Genomic DNA, 21,847 nt, shown 5'->3' on the forward strand with positions numbered 1-21,847 from the left:
GAGGGTGGGAATAATTAAACAGCCCTAAGACGAGACAGTTTGCCTCTCTATAACCATACAGGGTTAAAACCAAAGTTGGAATGATGGCTACACAAAGTTATTAGAACTTATCTCTGAGGCTGTTTCACAGTTTTAAATCAAGCCTTTTGGTTAAACAACAAGATTTTCTGTTTCGGGACCCTCTACTCTTTCTTTTTAATTTTTAATTTTCTCAACACTTTAACATCATCTGTGTAGTAATGTGAAATTAAAAAACCAACCTGATCCAACAACAAGGTTGTTTCTTAGCTTGATGTGTTGTTAAAATGTTTGTGTGACTGCAGGGATGCGATAGCGTGCTGTGTGGGTCTGAATATGCAACTATGATGGGTATTCAGTTTCAAACTATTGGATCTGTGTGTCTGCTACTTTGTATATTTACCATCCTGCTGGAAATGCACACTCCGACATAGTTATAAATTACGTCAGGAAGAGGAGCTCCAATTTGAAACAATGAACAGGCCTCAGAACTAACAAAAGTACATTGAAACTTTGTTTACATCATACATATGATGTCAAAACGATAGTAGTGATTTGTGGGTACAGGTGTGTTTTTTCAAAATAAATAAAATCACACAAACTCTGTGAATAGAAAACCCAAAAGACGTGTCACCCAGGCTACAGGTAGAGCAATAATACAAACAGCGGATACACTCAAGAGAAGATTATTGGTGTCAGCCTGCCCTCCATCCAGGATCTGTACCTGTCCAGAGTCAGGAAACGGGCAGGTAACATCTCTGCAGACCCATCACACCCTGGACACAAACTGTTTAAACTCCTCCCTTCTGCAAGGCGCTACAGAACTCTGTACGCCAAAACAACAAGACACAGGAACAGTTTCTTCCCTCTGTGTTAAACAGCTAAAACCGGACTTCAGTGTTTCATCCTTGCACCATGCGCCAATTTGCACTTCTGATTTAATCTTGTTCTATGTCTATTTTTTTGTCTATTTTTTTTTTGTAATTGTTGCACTAAAGAGAGTGAGGTGTAACCGGAGTCAAATTCCTCGTGTGTGTCCACATACCTGGCAATAAAAAGCGATTCTGATTCTGATTCTAATTCTGATTCTGATATACTCAGCTGATATGGTTACCAAACGTTAAGGGAATATATACAAACGCATGCAAACAAATATACATTGGCTATAAGTGCAAAAATCTCAAGATGAATTGGTAATTTTTTTTAAACTCTAAAAACCTTGTAACTCATCACTGTTGTTTACAATGATTATTTGAAAACAATAAAAAAGATGCAACTACAAATATTCTATTTCAAATAGCTGAAATGACACATCTCTTTAAACATGGCAGTAACTTTTGTTTAATGTGCAGGATGCAGCAGCTGAATAATGAATAATTTGAAAAAAAATATATATAAATATTCAATATATATATATTTATTATATATATATATATTATATTTATATTATTCTGATTCTGAAAAGGCACATTTTTGTATTTTCAATTCCTGCAGAAAACAACAAGGAGATAAACAATTGCAATGTATAACAAACTGTGACAAACATGAACCCAAATAACTAACAAATATGACTAACAAAAATAAGAAAAACAAATGATGTATTTGCTATTTAACACCCATACACACACACTAACATGATACATACAGTATCCATGGTGTTGGAGACGCATAACTGTGATTTCTGACAGCTGTGTGCAGGACATCATGTGACAGCTGTGCACATATGCACAAACTTATACACACATCCCTCCCAATGTAAAACAGACCGTTCTCCATGTCTGGCATGCCATGACACAAACCACAATTGATTAGTACGATTTACAACATAACTACCACACACAAATGCACGTGCACACACACAAAGTACACAGACATATATACAGACATTTTCATTCGCAGTCAGTGTGTGTTTGCACGCATGTGTGCATGTGTCTGTGCTGAACTTCATTTGTATCAGGTCTGTGGAATCCATATACACTGGCTCTTGTCAGGATTATGTCTAACGTTTTCTCTCTGACAGTAAGACACAAGCTTTCTCTCTGTCTCTGTCTATCACACTCACACACACACTTTTATTCTGATACTGCTCAACAAGTCTGTTGATAGAAATAGCAAAGGAAATTATTAAGAAATAGACAATTTGTGTTTAAATGACACAGAAAATTACTAAGCTAAAAATACCTGCTGTAAGTACGTCACATACGTGAGTATGTGAGTACATATGTGACTGAGGATATATCCTTTATCACTGTTTGGGGTGTGTGAATAAGTTCAATGTAAAAAGATATTTAACAATCACAACATTTGTTTTACACCGTATGTTTGCTTCTGATGTTTTGGATGCTGATGAAGGAAACATCTCATTTTAAAAGCAGAACTAAACTTAGCAATGAGGAGAGGAGAAGTGCTGACATAGCCTCGATCTTTTAGAGACTCCAGGAAGTGTTTTCAATTTTATGCTTTGTGCACAATCAAACAAAGCCACCCCATAACCAATGCTCATTAACTTTTAAATACAAATATTTATCTCTGCAATGAAGTGACCAAGCCTTGAGCTGCTCCATAATCTTAAAAACATTTTACAGCAATTTTTACTTTCTGTTCAGCAGTCTTGTTTTTCATTTATTTGGTTGTTTGTTTTCCACATGAAGAATATCTCATTTGGTTTTCATTCCAGAGTGACGCAGCTTGAGTTTCCCTTGATGGAAGTCAGAGTGGATGAATCAATCAGTTTGTAATGGCTGACATTCTTGACTGAGATATGTAATGGTTGCTTTGGTTTAGGCCATGTGGTGACAATTCATGCAGTGCAGCCAAGTGAAATGAAGTCCGCATGACATAGGGGAGTTATTTAACACACATTATTGATTTTTCATTTTTTAAATCATGACTGATAAGAGTTTTGGAATGCTCAATAATGATGGACTTCCCAGAAACACCCATTTATTTTGATTTCAAGAGCTTGGTCTTAGTAAAGCCAGATGATATTTAATTTAGGGTTTGACCTCCCTGGCAGAATAACCAGAAAAAGGTTAGAATAAAAAGAAAAACATTGCAGTAAATGTTTTCTATATTTCCATGCCTTTTGTTATGAGTGTTAGATATTTGAAAACAAATTCTGCTAATACAGTGTTAGCTGTAACTGTGTATGAGGAGACACTCTGCTAATAATGGTCAATGATTCAATAGGTACATGTTAACCTATCAAGAGCTTATTGACTAGGTAATAAGTGCTAATGAAAGCCACTCACACACATAACCCTAACCACCTCCAGTTTTCAGTGTCTGCCCCTAATCTGTGGATTGATCATGATCATGCACGCTTTTAAATAGCCTTTCATGTCTATGATTGTTTGATGGATACAATACGGTATGTGCGTATGCATGTCAGTGTGTGTGTGTGTGTGAGAGATGAGTGGTGAAAGTCGTTCAGTAAGACTGAATATAACCCGAGGCAGGGCTTGAGGCTAAATCATTCCTGGAGGAGTGACAGAAAATGTAAAAAGCAAAGTGTTAAATGTTGACTGATGCTGTGTCTGCTGCATCCATCCCCAGTGCTCTGCTACTCCCTTTCTCTTTTCCTGCTCTGAGTATCTCTATAGTTAGGCCTGTTCACTTTCTCTTAACTTCATGAGAAAATATCTGTCAGTCATCTGTTAAACCTTCAAATCTGCCCATATATATATATTTATATATATAAATATCTGACTTCCAGTCTTTATCGATACAGGAATACATTAGAATGCCATTTTGTATTACATAAATCTGGCTAATAATCTTAAATCAGAATATTTTTTATTATTTCCAGTGAACAAAATGTACCAGTTGAGTCAGTATGGATGCAATGACATTTGTGTGTGTGTGGGGGGGGGGTGTATAACACTTGTGTATATTGTATATACACAGTATACACGAGCAATACCGAAAGCTTTAGATTCAGTTTTGATCTATCCAGTCTGCGACAGTAATGACGATACTAGTTAGCAACACGTTCCACAGTGGCCATATTCCCATGTTTTAACCTATAACTGACTGATTAAACAGCATGAATCATAATTGGTAGATATGGGATCGCAGCAGCATATGTACTGATTGGTAGTATCACAGAAAGCTGGCAGCCATGGTGGTGTTGTGACACCCGGCTACAACCCACTCAAAATTGAGCAAGCCAGTGTTGCCAGGCAGTGACTGCAGTGTCAATTGCATGCTCACCATAGCCCTGTCAAAGCGCCCTAAACAACTTATATACAAATACAAAATGTACCACACAAACCTCAGTCATTCAAAGAGAAAAATCTGTTGCTGTGACAACAAAACTCTTCTATTTAAATATAAGAAGACTGCAACTGACTCCAAGAAAAGGAGTGTGGATACAATCCAACACCATCCTTTACCAGCTGTTCATTGTAACATATTGAGTAACTAATCCAAAAAGAATATTGCACACCTACAGCCAAACTATAATCACTAATTCATCTTACAGGCATGTCTTTGGAATGCAGATGTTTCATTCTGTTATGTCAAATATTGTTTGATTTACAAAAGACTTTTAAGAGGTTTTCCTAAGATAAACAAAATCTTGTGTTTTAAAGGAAAACTAAAACATTAAAAATTTGACCATTCAAAAACGGTAAACAAAACCCTAACTACAAGACTATTTCTGATAACCTGAAATGAGCTTGATGCATTAGGTACAAATTAATCCCTGGTTGTTGGTCAGTTTCCTCTCCATCTATTTCTCACCCATACAGTTATGTCTCAAAGAGTAACTGGTTGTGGGTACAGAACGTTTAGTCCCACTACTGTGCTGGCTGTATATAAACTTCAGATAACAAATGGTGGTGAGAAAATTAGGGATGTGAAAACATGCTGGAATCTAGCTTTGGAGATCAAAGATGTGACACAGAGAGCAGTAGATATCCTGTCTGATTCTTCTCCACATATGAAAACTTACAATGCAATGCATGTAAGTTCAATGCACGAGTGTGAAAGTGAAGTGTGGGCAAGTCAAACTGATGCAAAACACGCACGACACACACACACAAAAATCTCCTGGAAGAGTGATTATTTATTGTAAAAATCTTCAGCTTTTAAATATATTTCTTTATTTAAAACATAGAAGGGTTATGTATACAGTTCTTCTTGACCTTGAATGTAACAACTCAATGGACACAGAAAAAAAACTACCTCTGAGGCATCTTTCCACAGGATTGTGTAAAGGTTTATTTGTGCTTCAAAACGTAACGGCTGTGAATTTTTAGAAAACACATTTTTATCTCTCTAAATAACTGCTTTGTTGGTATGATCATGTTTTTTTCTCTTAATTAACTCCCTACATCCTTAAACTACCACCAAGTCAGAAAAGTTTTTAATACTACGAGCGGTCCACATTCAAACAACAGGTGTTGCAGGTAATATACAGTAAGTTACCTGAGAGGATTGATTATTATATTGGGGAGCACATTACCTTGACTCACTTAATGTGAAATCCGAACTTTGATTTACCCTCCATGTCTCACTGATAAATTATATTAGACATCAGACTGACTCCCTTTGTAAGAGGAATATTTTGACAGGATATATTTTTCTAATGGCTTTGTGCATATGTAGATAAGAGGTAACTTTATTCAAAACAAAATAGTAGGTTTGCAAAGTTGCAAAGCCATCAAGAGGAGGGGTTAGACATGATTAATTTTAGGGAACACGGACAGTCATTCTTCAAAGAGTGTTTTAACTTGTCCAAATAGTGACAGAAGTTGCAGGGTCAAAAATAAAAAAGGTAACTTGAGAGTGAATCTCAAATCCTACCCACTATGTCTAAATCATCTAAAAGTTGGGTTCGACAAGCAGCTCTGATAATGCATACTAATGCCTTAATGCTTTAAAGGGCTGAGACAAATATTTAAATTATTTCAGGTGATCCTGTGTCCTCTCATTTTCCCTTTAATTTTTCTCCTACATGTTTAACCTGCCAAAGATCACTGAACATAACCAAAAATAAGACAGGAGGTGGTTTTCACTCGGTCTGCATAGTCTGTATATAGGTGCATAAGTGCAACTGGGGATGATGGATCAGTTTGAGAAACTCTTTCATTCCCTTTGTCAGATTTTTGAAAAAATCTTTACGTTTTTTTTTTTCCCACCCCATCTCCTTGTAATCAATTAGAACACTGCCACTGATTAACAGGAGAGCTGGTTTTATCAGCACTCATTCATTCCACTTCTTCACATTTCTCTAAGTGTTTGAGGGTGAAAAAGAAGGGGTCAAATACAAGATTTCTAGAAACAAGGCAAAGTCATTTAGACATTAGATCAAATTTGAGTTGATAATACTGTGCAGATACAGTGATGAAGAAACAGGCCTTTCCCTCTCACCTTCTCTAGTTTTCATACACAACCCCCCCCCCCCCCCCCCCCACACACACACACACACCCTCTCATCCTCCCTCTCTTTTTGCAGGCAAAACCAAGACCAAGTATCAGGAAGGGTCATATCTTTTTAATTATCTTTCCCACCTTTGATTAATTATTCTCCGTGACAATGGCGTGTTGGTAATGCTTTTCACCTGCCGCCGCTGACTGACGGCCCCTCTGTCGAACTCAAAAGCAAACAGCTGCTGCCATGATTGCCTAGCAACCGGCCAGTGATGGATGAGTGGAAGAGATGGATGGCCACAATAAATCACCATGTCTGCCTTGGTGCTATAGAAATCTGGGAAGAGTGAGGGAGCAAAGTGTGGGAGGGAGAAAAGGAGGGGAAGATGGACGCAAACCCCAAAATGTTTGTATTGTACATATTGAGGTGGAAGAAGTTTTGACAGGAGGCCATATAGTTTCTTGTGCTAATCAGGCGTCATCTTCCCCTTATTCTGGCATGAACTAATTTATCAAAAAATGTCTCAAAAGCATTCTGTGATCATCAATAAGGTGTTCTTAGAAAAGTCTAATTAAAATTGTAAATGACTGAAGGTCTTGTTGAGAATAGCTCAAAGTAACGATGAACACAATAAGTTCCATATCAAAAATAAGTCAAATTGACTATTCTCTCCCACATGACGGCAACATATGCAAATAGTTATCATGCATAGTTAACTATTTTGGGGTATTCACAAAACTATAAAGCTAACTTACAGTGAATAATCCACAAAATATTTATTACCGACAGTGAACCACCAACTTTTCAGTTCAAGATTGTACACACACATGCCAAGTCTTAAGCCTCAGTTATGCCTTAGTTACTGAGAAAGTGAATGTGACATCATCACAACAGCATATTCATATGCAACTACAACAACTATTCATACTGGTGCTTAAAGCATTTTGGACTCACCGTGGTCTTCATTCGATACAGTAAGCGTCACTAATGACCACTACACAAAGCTGTAAAGTAGTAGATCGTTTGAAAAATAATGTAACTAGAATGATTTAACCTATCTGCTTTATTCTTCAGAAGCATTTGATGTTTTTTAATGGGCCATACAAATGCTTGTAGAGACAAACTGGCCATCACATTCTTCCATGTTGCTCTTCCTGTTTTTGAAATGCAATACTTGCACGGGCGTGAAAGGTTACAAAAATCAGGAGGGCTGAAAAGACATCAAAGACCTCAGCGCACAGAGTGCTGGGATGTCACTTTTGCCGTACGCCGCAACATAAACTTTGTTTAATCTAAAGTAAATGGTTGTACTTTGATTTTAGTAACTTCGAATTGAAATTAATTCTTTTCTTTTCTTTTAATAAATCTAACTGGTAGTTACTATGTCCTTTGTAATATAGTGTATTTTAAACACACACACAAGTTAGACATAGAGAATGTACAATACAGAGTAATGATTAGCGAAGTAAACTCTGGAAATGATTTTAATCTTAAACCCTTTCAATTTGAATGCTTTTGACACAGTCAAAGAAATACATGTTAGAGTTAGTGCACCTGTGACACTGACTGGCCAAATAGACTGCACTCCAAATTGCACTGTAATACATGATAAAAGTTGAACTATGTATGTATGTAGCTTGTTAAAATAATACGCATTGTCAACATAAACAGACTTATAGACAAATACAATTTCTGAGAAAATGATAGAACGAAAACAAAATGTAGATTAAGGCAAGAGCATCACAACAGGCGTCATCCTGCTTTCTTGTCCCTTGTCCAAACTAATCTTCTGTCTCACTCATACTTCACTCAGTCTCATGAGCTCTTACAATTCAGCTGGATATTTGTGTGTGTTATAGGGGTGGGACGATATGCTTTGGTCACGATTCAATTGTATCACGATTCTTGATAATTGCGATTCTACAAGTATTGCGATTCGCCATATAGCCAGTAATTGCAATTTTCTTCCTTCTTAAAAAACAAACAAGTTGAATCATACACTTCTAGAATGAATGTCGTTCCCATAAACGATGCACATCAGTCTGTATCAGTCAGTCCAGCAGCTGACATTTATTTCAACTGAGACAAAAAGAGGTGCTTAACATGTACAGCATTTTTAAAGTTTACAATTACAAAATAAGTTAAAATGTCCACACAGCACAAATTTGGGCTAGTTTTAACATAACTTAATGTAATGAATTGATTAAGTTTTTCTGGACACGGATATGACGTAATATAATCGATTCAGGGGAGAAAAATCGATTTTTAAAATCATCCCATTACAATTTGCGATATGTACATGAATCGATTTTTCCGCCCACCCCTAGTGTGTTATGTAAGTAACACCTAATATAGCCTCTCTAAAGTTGAGCAGGGTTACAGAGGTTTGGAAGAACAAGTTGTCCCTCACTTTATTGTCTCTTTCAGTGTTGTAATCAACAACTCCAACAAATGCTGACTTAAGTGCCACAACCTGAAGAATTCACACAAAAAAAGCTTATACAACTATTCTCACATATGCAGTAGCACTTCCCTCAACTTGCAAAATGACCTTGTTGGAGATTCCCACAATACTTCTAAAAGCAAAAATACTTAATTATAGAATTGATTTCACTTTGTTCCATGTATAATATTTCTCACTTGATTCCCTCAAGTAATCCAAAAGTTGTTGCATTCATAAGTGCGAAGAGCAGGTGAAAGAGAAATATGTCCATAATTATCTAAAAGATTGTGGTGTTTATAGGCCTTATATGCCTTTTATGTTATTAATTTTTTGCCTCTTCTTCTTTGTTTTCCTTTAATTCTTCTTTTCATCTTTTGAGACCTCAACTGTCCATCCTGCTACATCTCCTCCCCCAGTCACCTACCATGTCCTCACACAAACACACGCTCATTGCGGTAGCTCAGGTTACAGCTCTGTAGCTATCCAGTCTAAATAATATAGCAGTGATGAATGGCGGGGCCAGATTCATATCCATCAACAGGCTCTTTTTTTAAGGAGCATCCATCTTCTATAAGGCCTCCCTTTGAATCTGGGAAAAGTGAAGAGAGAGTGAGAGACTGCACTACCCAAACCCAGGGGAGAGACTTCCGAGCAGTTGTGACTTTGTGTCTGTGTTAGATAAGACATCATGACTGATACACGCCTGCAAGCAACCCCCAAGATATATGAGCATGGAAGAGAGGTGTATGCAGATTATTGACACAAAAACACAAATGCATGCCTTCACACCAATCAAGGAGATTATCGGAGTTATAGTTTACAATCTATACTTACTTATTAGGTGACCTGAGTAATTGTGTGTAAAATGCTATCTAAATTTGCAATATCAATATCGGACACTAACAAAATTAAATATACGTGCAATTCCCTGCCTCCTCCACAAAGGGAAAAGGGGAATTAGCTGGACTAAAAGAGTGAAAGTAGTGCAGCCAGTTCCTTCCTTAACACCCCCCCCCCCCCAAACTTCTCATGATCTCATTCATGCATTCAACCAATAATCACCCTCTTCCTCTTTGTTTCCTTCTGTCTTCCCCACTTTTCATCCCTCACTCCCTCCCTCCTCCCCTGCAGGGCCTCAAAAACCGAAGGAAAGACTGACCTATACACTGAAGCACACATATGTGTTTGCATGCACACACACCACCATGCACTCCCACACACACATGTGAGGCCCTGGCAAGGCCCTGTTTGATAAATGACACACATCATTGTGTCAGAAGAGAAGGGTGGGTCTATGATGTATGGTGCGGACGATGAGAGGGGGAAATCGACTGTTTGGCAGTGAGACGGGGCTCGTCTGCGAGCTACTCTCCTCCTCCGGTTCATGGAAAACTCTGAATACGTGCAACAACATACAGGCACCTACAAAGGCATGTAACACACCACTTTGGTGAACAGTCTGCAAGAGCATGAATAAATGCGCGTAAATCCAGTGTGGATTTCGGGGGAAATTTTCTGAAGCAAGTGTGCCCTAATTTTTTCTCTTTCTCCTCTTTCTTTCTGCTATCTCCACCTTCGCAGGCCTCTTTCTTTTATTTCACGACCTATGCGTTCCCTGGCCGAGTTACACAGATGAGGAGTTCATTGAGGAAAAACAAAAAGAGAAGAAAAGAGAGTGAAGAGCGGGATGTGGGCAGGCAATCGGTGAGGGGGACACAGAGATATCAATCACAGTCCCGTTTGGCAACAGGGATACTAGTATTTCAAATAAAACAGCCAAACCTAGACAAATAGCCCTAGCAAGGGGCTGTAACATGAGCACACCTCCTCCCTCCCCTCCGACACCACCCTGAAACTTCTTATAAAGTGGAGAAACAGACCACGGCTTCGGCTTTGTATTTCTTTTTTTCTCTCTTTTCCTCACTGACTATCTTTCTCTTGCCTCTTTTTCTCTCTTTGTCGCTACCAGGCGAGGTGGCTGACATCTGCAGAGTGCATTTACAGGAAAAAAATGTGTCAGAGGAGTGTGATGCACTCTTTTGCGCACATTCACACACACACACACACACACACACACACGGCCCCCCTTGCTCGGTTTCATTAGCTCACTGGCAGGGTGGCACTTCTCAAGCTCATTACTGAGGAAGGATTTATGGCGCGGCAGCCAGTGGCGGAGAAAAGGCATCTGTCAATAATTGCAGGGAGCAGCAACTCCCATCTCCACCAGCTTTGAAATCTCATTAGGTATGCAGTTATCAGGCATAAAGATCAAAAACATTACTCAGCTCAGACAGAAACCGACCAAGAAACATTAATTAGCAACAGGCCCTCACAGTATAAAATAAAACAGCCTTCTTCCCCACTACTCTCATCTCTCACACATTTTTCTCTTTTCAGCATGGTCGACTCTCTCACACTGTCTCTCTCTCTCTCTATCACCTGCCTCCTTGCTCATAACCCTCTTTGAGAACACAAACTAGACAGAAACACACATGCAGAAGTATGCCAGCTTAAACACACATTTCCTACCACACCCTTGTAAGGCCAAACCATATCAAACCCTGCCTGACTCATAAACCTTAAGCACACACACGCAGTGTTGTACAGGGTGAGAATTATTCCAAAATATGAAACTGATCAGAAAATAAAATGTGAAAGAGGAACAGGAGGGCAGAAAGTTGTCAGTGTCCTTTGGAAGTGACTGAGTGGTGACTTTTTTTGCCAAGTTTACATATATATGTTTTTGTTTTTCAGTGTGTGTGTATGTACACCGTGGAGAAGAGGAAGGCGCTGTCAGCCTGAGAAGGATGTCAGCTCAGGCTGGCCCTGATTACCAGGGCCTCTGACGGGTTCTCACTGGCTCCCCTGCCTTTCATCACAGCCACTGTTACGCATACACATGCATGCACACACACAAGACTGATGGCTGCCAGTCTTGTCTTGGTTTGAGCCAAAGCCTCCGTGGGAAAAGGAAGAAAGGGGTTCTGATTGTCTGAAACACACTGAGTGTGTGCACAAACACACACATATGCCCATTTTACAGACATAAAGACAACCCCCACTGAGGGTAAGAAGAAACCCAGACCTGGAGCCAAGCCCAAATGACACTCAAAAGATGTGCACACACATGCGCACCCACACAAACACTTGACACAAACTCATCCTCCCAGTGGGCCTGTAGTTTCTTAGTCGCTATGAGCCCCTTCTGCACATAGACACACATTTTATCCCCCTCTCCTAAACATGACAGGAAGTATGTGAAACAGGCCAGATATGCTATAAAAATATAGCTAAACATAAACAGAAGCCATTAGTCTTGTTGGAAACAGTGTTGGCTGCTAGGCAGACCACAAAAAGATTTCTCAGTTTCTGAAAAATGATTGAAATCATGATTTAGTCCATATTGGATGATGACTGTGATCTGTTTCATTTTAAGAGATTTTCATTTCAAGTTTTCAGTATAGTGAGGTCGCGGCCTACGATGGAAGGCTGGCAGTGAATAAATGTATATCTGCAAAGTCACACAAAGTCTTTGTGCCTGTGTGTGTGTGTGTGTGTGTGTGTGTGTGTGTGTGTGTGTGTGTGTGTGTGTGTGTGTGTGTGTGCGTGTGTGTGTGTGTGTGTGCGTGTGTGTGTGTGTGTGTGAGTGTGAGAGAGAGAGAGTACATTGAGAGTAAATTGTATTCCACCACTGCCAATGTAAAGGTTTGCCTTACAGATGTGCATTTTTATGCACAGAATAATTGCACAGCAAACCTACACTTTAGATCATTATGCTTCTGGGCATTGCAGTATATGTAACACTGTTGTTCGGAGATATTTGTCATTTCCCCTTAGAGCTCTTTGTCTGACTTTTGACTTTATCATAATTCTATTTGATATTTGTTGCTGGACACTAACATCTTAAATAAGGCTTTGAAAAATTCAAGCAGACCTTTTTGCATTGAATATAGGAATAATAACTTTAAAGGTGCTGTTAATGATACTTTTGGTTTAAAATGTTATAACTGAGATTATCAACAGTGTTTGAAGAGATACCAGTTTGATGTTTTGTTAAAGATGCTGATGTACTATGTGAAAGAGACAATTACTAAAGTTAGTGGCCCTGTTCCGTCTTATCCTACAGACCTTACACCATCCTTAAACCTTAGTTGGGGACTACTTTCATGTCAACTCTACCCTCAGGTCCATAATGAGATGAGAAGAAGAATCCCTGCTGGTCCTTCATCCAGTTTTTGAGTCTTATCTTTTCTCTCAAAAAGAGCCACTGGATTAAATGTTATCAGTGCATTAAATTGTGGTCTTGGATCTACTGTTTTCACTGAGTTTTCAGGCGATTTGTGTCAAGGTTTAAGCAAGAACAATCTTTGTTAGCTTTATACTTTAACTTCCTGTTATTTTTGAGCTGGCATTATGCTTTTCCTATTACAAGCTTGTTTCTTTTTTTTTTTTAACTTGGTCTAATTTTTTTTTTGCCTGTTTAGGCATTAATACCATTTGAATAGCATTAGGAAACAATGATGTTTTCTTTGAAGACTAAACTTTCCACACAATGACAACTTAAAGCTGCCGTCTGCAACTTTTTTTTAGTCACATTAGCTTGAACTGTCATGGGATTCTGGAAGTAGAATATTAAATAGGCTGTTTAGGAAAAATCCCGAAATCTGTAGCTCCCTCTGAAGCCTGTAATCATGCTTGCAAAAACCGAGCGCTCCCGGCTGTTTTTAACCAATCAAGTTAGGGTGGAGGAATCCTACCTGTCAATCACAGCTTGTGCACACGCTGCTGAGCGTGAGTCTGCCCCAGCTTGTGTGCGCGCACACTGGTGTGAACTCACGTGCACAACCTCGTGCACAGAGGGGGAGGGGTTTGGGGAGCGGTTTGGAGCTTGTTAGAGGTTGGGGGAGGGACCTGAAAGTTGTATCAGTTCGAATATTCCGACTTTAGGTGCCATTTACACTAATCTGTTTTTATATCGTTTCTATCGCGGATGCACTGTCCATTTACATTAAAATACTGGAATACGACTTCATAGGTGGAAGGATTCAAAGACGCCGGAGCCCACGTAAGCATTTGCATACGATGCTGATTTTAGCAGTTGTAAACGGTGAAAAACGAGGATCCGCAGTGCTGAGCTCTAGCTACTCGGCTTCTATAATGAGAACCCAGCCACTGCAGCAACGCAAAACGTACATGGAGCGCCGCTTTTGGGTTAGACCGGGAAGAAGCAGCGCATGGTGGGACAATTTCGTGGACCAAGTTGTTGTCGCCGAAGAATGGCGCGAGAACTTTCGAATGTCCAGAGCAGCCCTGATAAATCTGTTAATATAAAGCAGTTGCAAATGCTCCAGATGCAAGGGCGATCATGTGATGTGATGGCTGATTAGTCATGTGACTAGCGAATCAGCCGATCCCCGTTTCAGTGTAAATGTAAATAGTTTGCAAGACGCTGACACGAAGAAATGGTGAAATGAATTAATGTAAACAGAGCCCAAGACTCGGAATTTTGAAAACCTGCCGATGGCAGCTTTAATATTATTGGGAATGTACGTATTCTTACAACTTCACGATCTGGTTTATTCTATTTTATCAGTGATGAGTATGAAGGATAATGGTATACTGAGTCTGTTAAGAGGATGGGAAGGACATCCTCACCATATCTGAGAGACGAAAGGTGATGACACGCTTTTAAAAAAAGGTAGACAATTTCTAGTAGAGGATCTTGGCACATGACCATTAGAGAGCAGGATGATGGGGAGACCTGCAAGCCTGTTAGGGTTTGACTTCAGCCACAGCAAGGCCCTCTTGCCTGACTCCCACTTCGTCACACACTGCTTGTGACATCCCTTTCTGAGCCACTGATAAGGAACCACAGGCTGGTCCTCCCCACATCCTGAGACTTCATCATGTTGTATGACTTCTACATAGCAGTAACTGGACACAAATGTGGGTTTTTCTATAGCCTATGCACCACAGAAATGGAGATGGCTAAGAAACCAAAATAGCAACATTTGGTTCAATTGGTGCATTCCAGCCACTAATTTTATTTGATGTTTCATGTTTGTTTCAAATTGTATGGACACAGTTTTCATATGTCGGCTAATAATGAGAATGGAAACTTGCTAGTCATAATCTTTCTTTAGTTTGCTTCTAAAGTCATTTAAGCACCTTTTCAGTTCATACAGAAAACCAGTGTTCTTAAATTACAGTACCATGCAAATGAAAGCTGAAACTGGCTTCTCACTTCAAAAAAATATTAAATCTTCAAATGTTTCCAGAATAATGACATATTTTGGAATTTAATCATACTTGATCGCCTTAATTTGTCACTTCCACCAAAGTATGGCTCTATCTGATGTTTACTTGCTCTTCTGAGCACAACACCAAAGAGCTCTTGCAGTCATCCTCTACAGACACAACCCATAAAATAATCGTTGGGGAGGAAAAGGAGAATAGGGACGAGATTGACAGAGGAGAGAGTGAGAGGAATTGGAGATGGTGGAATTGGAGATGGAGGGGTGGGGGGTGCTGAGAAAAAAAAGATGCAGCCTTGTGAGCCAATTTAAGAAATAACTGCTGATGCATCAGCTATTGACTGTTTGAGCGCTCGTGATAACGCTCAAGGCGAAACTGGGAGCGAAATGACAGCATCAACTGCCTGCAATAAAGTGCAGTGCGCCAGACCAAGGGGGCTCTAATTGACAGCTGTCAACCTAATGGGAGCCATGACGGAAGATTCTGGGAGAGGGAGGGGAAGAAACACTGTTTATAAACCATCAGCCACTTATCCTCAAGGAATGGAGGGGAGGGGGGAGATATGAGGGAGCTCTAGAGCCTCTCCCCCTCCATCCCTCCCTCGTGCTGTGTCTCTCAATGATTGTCGTTTGTCTACTTGCTTGCGTTTTCATTCACTCCTACTTTCTCTTGCCCAGGCACATAATCTTTTCTACAATCTCATTCCCCTTCTGTCTTTCCCTATGATAGAATATTTAACAATGCTAGACTTCTCCCACTTTATATCTTCTCTCTCCCTTTCTTGGTTCATTGTGGCATAGTTGGGCTGAGGCACTGAAAAAAAGCAGAAGAAGGCCATAACAAATCACAATGTCAGTTAGCTGCCTGGGAAAAACTCACTCTGCACAAATTGATGCAGGGAGAACGACAGATACTGGCACTCAGAGGCTGAAGGGAACAGAAAGAGTTTTTAGCTCAGCATATATGCAAAAGTTTTATTAAATGTGGTAAGCTTTGGGCAGAGACCAGCTTGTGAGGGGCAATTTTGGATTTAGTGTACATTTATTGGATTTACAAGCAGAAGTTATCATATTGGCTGAGTTAAAACTCTGTTTAACTGGCCATACTGAATGTGATAGAATCATGTTTCCCAACCGTCTCAGCTGGAGAGCAAATATAAGGCGGCAGATTCTTTCTTTTAACTCACTCACCACAGGTCATATAGGTATATGCAATTCTATAAAAAACTATTCTAATGTGGAATGGCTTTGTTAATTGATATAATTTAATTTGTCTGGTGACTTGTCTTCAAGGAGATCTCAATCTAATTTAATTGGCAACTACTGTAAAAAGTCCACTTCATATTGAAAATAAAAACAAAAGGGTCAAGATTTTGGGGTCACAACTGATATTTTAAAGAAACATTTCTGAGCATATATATTATAAATAGACAATTACCCTAGAGGTAATAAACGGAAGTGTTTACCACAAGTTCAAGGCAGTGACCTAACTTTGCCTTTTGAGGCTCTTCAAATGTATCCACTTCATTAGAAACTGGAGAACATGACTTTTACTTCAAGGATGAGTAACCTTTGAATTTCATTCCTCTATGAAAGACTTCCTCTGCCATGACTTAAAGGTCGTTTCCGGGTGACAAGCTTTAAAATGTTGTGGAGCGCTAGCATAGCACAAAAGACACAAATCAAAGGTGGTAAACATTCTTGGACTTAAAATCGGGTCCTGAATAAGACTGCACATTTTATTTAAAAGTCACAGTGACTGAATGATTCTTTCTAGCAACACAAAAGACAGCATAATTTAAGCATGACAAACCAATGTTATCCTCAACCTAAGGTAATATTTACTGAAGAATTATTGCGCATACTTGGCACAAGAGCATTAAAGCATTAGAGCATTAAAAAAAGGCATTTCTGAATTATCAACCCTTTGAAAAAGAGTTATTAGCTTAACCTTACTTACATGTTTCGTTAGGTTAAATTGCAATCTATTGTATGGGAATACAGGCTTTGATACAGAATACCAAAATCTTATACAATGTTACTCATATATGATCATTTTTTTCACAAAACCATTCCTTTACTAGATCTCTGTTAGGAATGTGTCCTATGAAGAGCCGTACAAGGTGAAAATGCGCCTATTTGAGTGTCTGCGAGTGCACCCACTCCCCCCTGTGAATCTGTGTGAGTGAGTATATTTAAATGGGCCACTGCATCTCGACTTAGATCCACCGCGAGTGCAACGTTAACACACATCAAGCATGATTAATCTCCCACTCTCATCTACAATCAATCACACACACTTGCAAATGTAGGCACACACACTCACACACGCACTCCGAGGCAGAGAAATCACAGAAATCAGCTGCTTTTCCCCTTCAGCTGCCATCTATCTCTTGTTGGACAGAAACAGATCTGTCTTGATGTTAATATTTACATAAATCATGCTTAGCCTTTTTGGACACCATGCTGATGATAGGTGTTTCTGAAAAATCATCGTGGGTGAAAAATCCTCTCACTTGGGGAAAGTGTCATTGAGTAGCTAATAATGACCCGTGTCAACGCTATCAATCTGTGGTGGACGGACGATACACTTTCACACCATGAGGTTTCTAATTATTACAAAACATCTTTCAATTAAAAAATCTACACCGCTTTGAAATAATGGATTTGTACATTTGCATGTAAGTATATAAGTCATGTAAAATGTTTAGGTAAAAAAAATTTACTAAAAGGTTTGATGTCCACGCTTCCTCTGCAGGAACAATAATCTGTTTGGTCTAGCCTGGCTTTGAAGCCCTGGGACAAAAGCCCAGCAGTTGACTGGTCTTTTTCTGTCAGGACCACAGAAATAATAAATACTTCTTCTCTGCGGAGGCACATGGAGTAAACATGTGTTCAAGTACGAGCCAGAGTAACTCGCACAGAAAAAGCTTTTACAGACTGGGTCATCACCTTAACAAGCACCAACCAGCACAAATGTCCTTCCCACAGGAGTGACACCATCCATAGCTGTATCATATGGTCTAAAGCTTCACCTGTGGGTGGCGGAGGGGAAAGGGGAGGAGGGAGCGAGAGCAAGGGCCAAATGAGGATGATGTAAGATCAAGTTGATTACATCCAGCTATGCGGCAGACCTAATTGGCGAGCGTGACAGTGTGCGGAGCTTGTCATCTCCAATCATTAGGCCTGTCAGAGATCCATCAGATGTTCAGCTAATTAGGTGAACGCTGATGAAGCTGGCAAAACAACTCTTCTTTTTAGTTGGTTGAGTGCGCTCCGACATCAGGGCGGGAAGTGTGTGTGGTGCTCGTGGTGTGGGGGAGGCTTTTCTAGAAAAGAGAGAGAAAGAATGCAAGGGGTCCTGGAAAAGACACCAACAGACAAAGATTTGTATAAAATCTAGGATGCAAATTATTAAAAGATTGAAGTGATGCCATGTTCAAGTGGATCTTTATATGAAATGGTTGGTAAAAAAAACCTTTCTTTGTTCAGAGACAAACTCTATAACTTAAAAGAGAAAAAATAGGAGGGGATTTCGCCATTAAAAAAAAGTTTGGGGGTAATCTTCCATTTAACTCACCCTCTCCAACCTACCAAATTCATTATCAAGACCTATCATTTGCAATCCTCACAGAACTCTTGCCTATACTACAGCGCAATCAGTTTGTCATCACTCCTCTGTGTGCCACACAGTTCTCCTAAACCTTACAACTTGCAGCTGGATGGAAGGAGGGAGGGACGGATAGGGGAGGAGAAGAAGTGAAGGATAGAAAAATGCAGTTGCCAATAGTTTAAAATGAAACCCCCCCCTTGCCTTGTGTTTGTTCTCATCCGCTCATCAAAGAAATAAATACCTCATTTTCTTACTGCCGCCAGACTCACTCCCTCATTCCAGCTGAATGAAAAGGCTTTCAGCCGTCCCACTATCCATCCATCCATCCATCCATCTATCCTTCCATCCCTTCACTCCCACCCACTGTGTCCATTAGAGCTAAAACATTTTGATCAAGTAAGGCTCTGGGTTGAGAATACATAAGACTTTCTCAGTGTGTTTCTCTGTGCCAACCTCTGATTGACCATTAGGGTCACTGATGAATGTGGCTGTCAGAGGGCAGACAATTAAATCAAACATAAAACAAAGTCTCTCTGACGGTCTCACCAGTGGAGCAAACCAGTCGTCTGCCTCTCAATGAAGCTAATAGTTACATTTTTAATACCAGTGGGTGCTGGTGTGTGCACAAAGAGTATTGCATTCTTCAGCTATAAAATCCTTGAGGTGTGGGTTGTGGTGGGGTGGGGGAAAGCTAATAAAAGTTGAAAAAAATAGACACAAAAATGATACGAAGATCCAATAAAATGGTGATGTTAATGGCTGGATGTTTGCGAGGCTAGACATGACTTCAGCAGGCCCTGCTTTCCTACTGAAGGGAAGAAGGGAGGGTTGATTTATTGACACTTATTGGGAATGAACAGATCAAAGGCTCAGCAGAATGACGGGTGATCAATCAGGCGTCAAATCAAAGATGGCAATTGTCCATTAAAGCTCTCTTCCAGTATACACTCACACCTTGGGCTGTGAAATAATCTTTAGAAGAAAAGTCTTTCCTAGAAACCGAGGTTGAGGATGAACAGTAAAAAAGAACAAACGCTGATAAAAACCAAAGATGCTACATCACTACAATTTTTTTAGAATTTAAAGGGAATAAAGATGTTGTTGATTAAATATTTGGGAACTTTAATGACATCACTCAAAGAAAAAAAAGAAAAACACACAGTCCTGAAATATTATCTTGCAGCTAAAACAGCACAATGGAATTACACAACATTACTGACCCTAAAACCTTTGAAAAATGCTTTACCAAAAGAAATAACTTAACATCAAAGGTGTCTGTGACTGTGAGCTGACCCTGGGGATTCAGCAAACCTCTCCATTATAGATCCTTAATCCTTCAGTCAATATCTACAAGCAGGGGAGGAGAATGAGGACCCATAAAGGGGTAGAAAAATTAATCGACTCACACCTATGAAATATTCTGAATCTCTGTGGGAGAAGAGAAAAAGAAAGCGGAAGAAAAAAACCCTCACACAGACCTATTTAAAGACACATTCTCGCTGCTGACCTGTGACCTTTTTTGACAAACAGTGGGACTTGTCTCCCTAAATGCCAAAACACTTACGTGAACACCCAATATTTTCCAGTCGTGCATATATGAAAAATAACCTTCATCTACACACTCTCTTCACGGATCATTCAACATGAACAATGATTTCTTTGTTGATAATTTTGTCAATTAAACGTCAGAAAATTTAAGAAAATGTTCATCAGTTTCCTAAACCCTGAGGTAACGTATTGAGATGTCTTCTTTTGTCCAACTAGCAGGTCAAAACCATCAGAGAAGTAAAAACAAGCAAACAAACAAAGAAACAGATTAATAAAAATTTAAAAAGGAAAGAAAATATGCACTGGCTTGCAACTGAGTATTTTTAATATCTTTGCTTGCTAAGCAAAGTTGTCTTCTTTTTTTTTTAAAGTAGTTCCGTATCGTTTTTTTCCTGCATTGTAGTCGATAAAAACATAAAAATGAGTTAACTTTGTAGCTTTCAGTCTGTTACATGTTCTTAGGGGATAAAGATTTCCAGCGTAATCGGAAATCAACACTGAGCTGTTCTGTCAGAGATGTGTGGCTTGATAAGACGCATCAGCGGATCATAAAAGGAATAATTAAGACAGAAATAAAGAGATGTGTCCGTTAAGAGGAGGACGTTGGGACTGGGAGATGCAGCGCTGCATTTTTGCCCCCGTCACTTTGTTTCAATGTGGGTGAGAGAAATATAATTGAAAAGTAACTGAAGTGCGGATGGTCGCAAACAGAGAGGAGAGAGAGAGGTGTAAAAGGCATGCAAACTGAAGCAGAGCGTACCTGCAGCGCGCCGGGGCGCCTCCTGCTTCCTCCGCGGCATGTTGGCTTTGGGGGCCCGGCAGGGAGTTCTTCTCTGGCCACGGTGATCCGAGGCTGCTTGGGGGATCCGCGGAGCTTTGATACACACTTTCCCCCCCCTGAGTGCGCTCTCAGGGCTCCCACATAGATCGAGGTGGGAGTGTGTAAGCGATGGAGGGTATGCAGTTTTCGAACAAAAAAAGGGGAAGAAATCAGTGTAGAACGAGCCAGGAGAAGCGAAGATAAGCGCAGGAGAAACCAGCGTGGTTCCCGTGTCTGGCTGGATCTTTCTGTCGGCGGCTCGATCGCTCTCTCTCGCTTGCTCCGACTTAACGTAACGGGAGCTCGGGAGCTGGAACAGCAAGCTCCGCAGCAAAAAAAATAAAGAGCGCAGAAAAGCGCTTTGTGTCTTCTTGTGATCCTCTAGGCTACTTGGTGTCGGAGGCTGCAACAGGCAAGCTTGAAGGGATAAAACCAAATGGTTGCGTCAGTCAAAAGTCCGCAAACAAGGGGACACACATCAAGGGCTGACACAACTGAAACCCTGCGCCTCCTCTACGGTTCAACCTCTCCGCCGCTGATAGGCGTCACGTAGCTCCGTGTCTCTCTCTCTCTCACTCCCTCTATCTCTCCCCCTAGCTGTCTTTAGTACCCCTCTCACTCTCTTTCTGACATCCACTGTCTTATTCTAGCCCCGTTTATTTCAAACGAGCAGACTCATCAAAAGCTTCTGGACACGGTTGGAAATGTGTGCAATATCAGGCACGTTGCGGGGAAGAGATGGACAGACATGCAGACACATTAAGTAGTCTGACAA

At 40.1% G+C, this 21,847-nt stretch overlaps 1 protein-coding gene across 2 annotated transcripts in view; it reads right to left on the bottom strand.

The window, feature by feature from the left end:
- tshz3b (teashirt zinc finger homeobox 3b) overlaps nt 1–21,847 on the bottom strand; it is a 40,244-nt gene that overhangs the window by 17,043 nt on the left and 1,354 nt on the right. Inside the window, exon 2 of one of the 2 annotated variants that reach the window (XM_075468741.1) lies at nt 21,013–21,489. In XM_075468741.1, the coding sequence (XP_075324856.1) occupies nt 21,013–21,052 (40 nt within the window). In that variant the 5' untranslated portion in view covers nt 21,053–21,489. Of the gene's footprint in view, nt 1–21,012; nt 21,582–21,847 lie in introns of those variants that run through there. The other variant, XM_075468816.1, reaches the window with a different exon arrangement.

This window comes from Odontesthes bonariensis, chromosome 1 (assembly GCF_027942865.1).
Source record: "Odontesthes bonariensis isolate fOdoBon6 chromosome 1, fOdoBon6.hap1, whole genome shotgun sequence".
Taxonomy (NCBI): Eukaryota; Metazoa; Chordata; class Actinopteri; order Atheriniformes; family Atherinopsidae; genus Odontesthes; species Odontesthes bonariensis.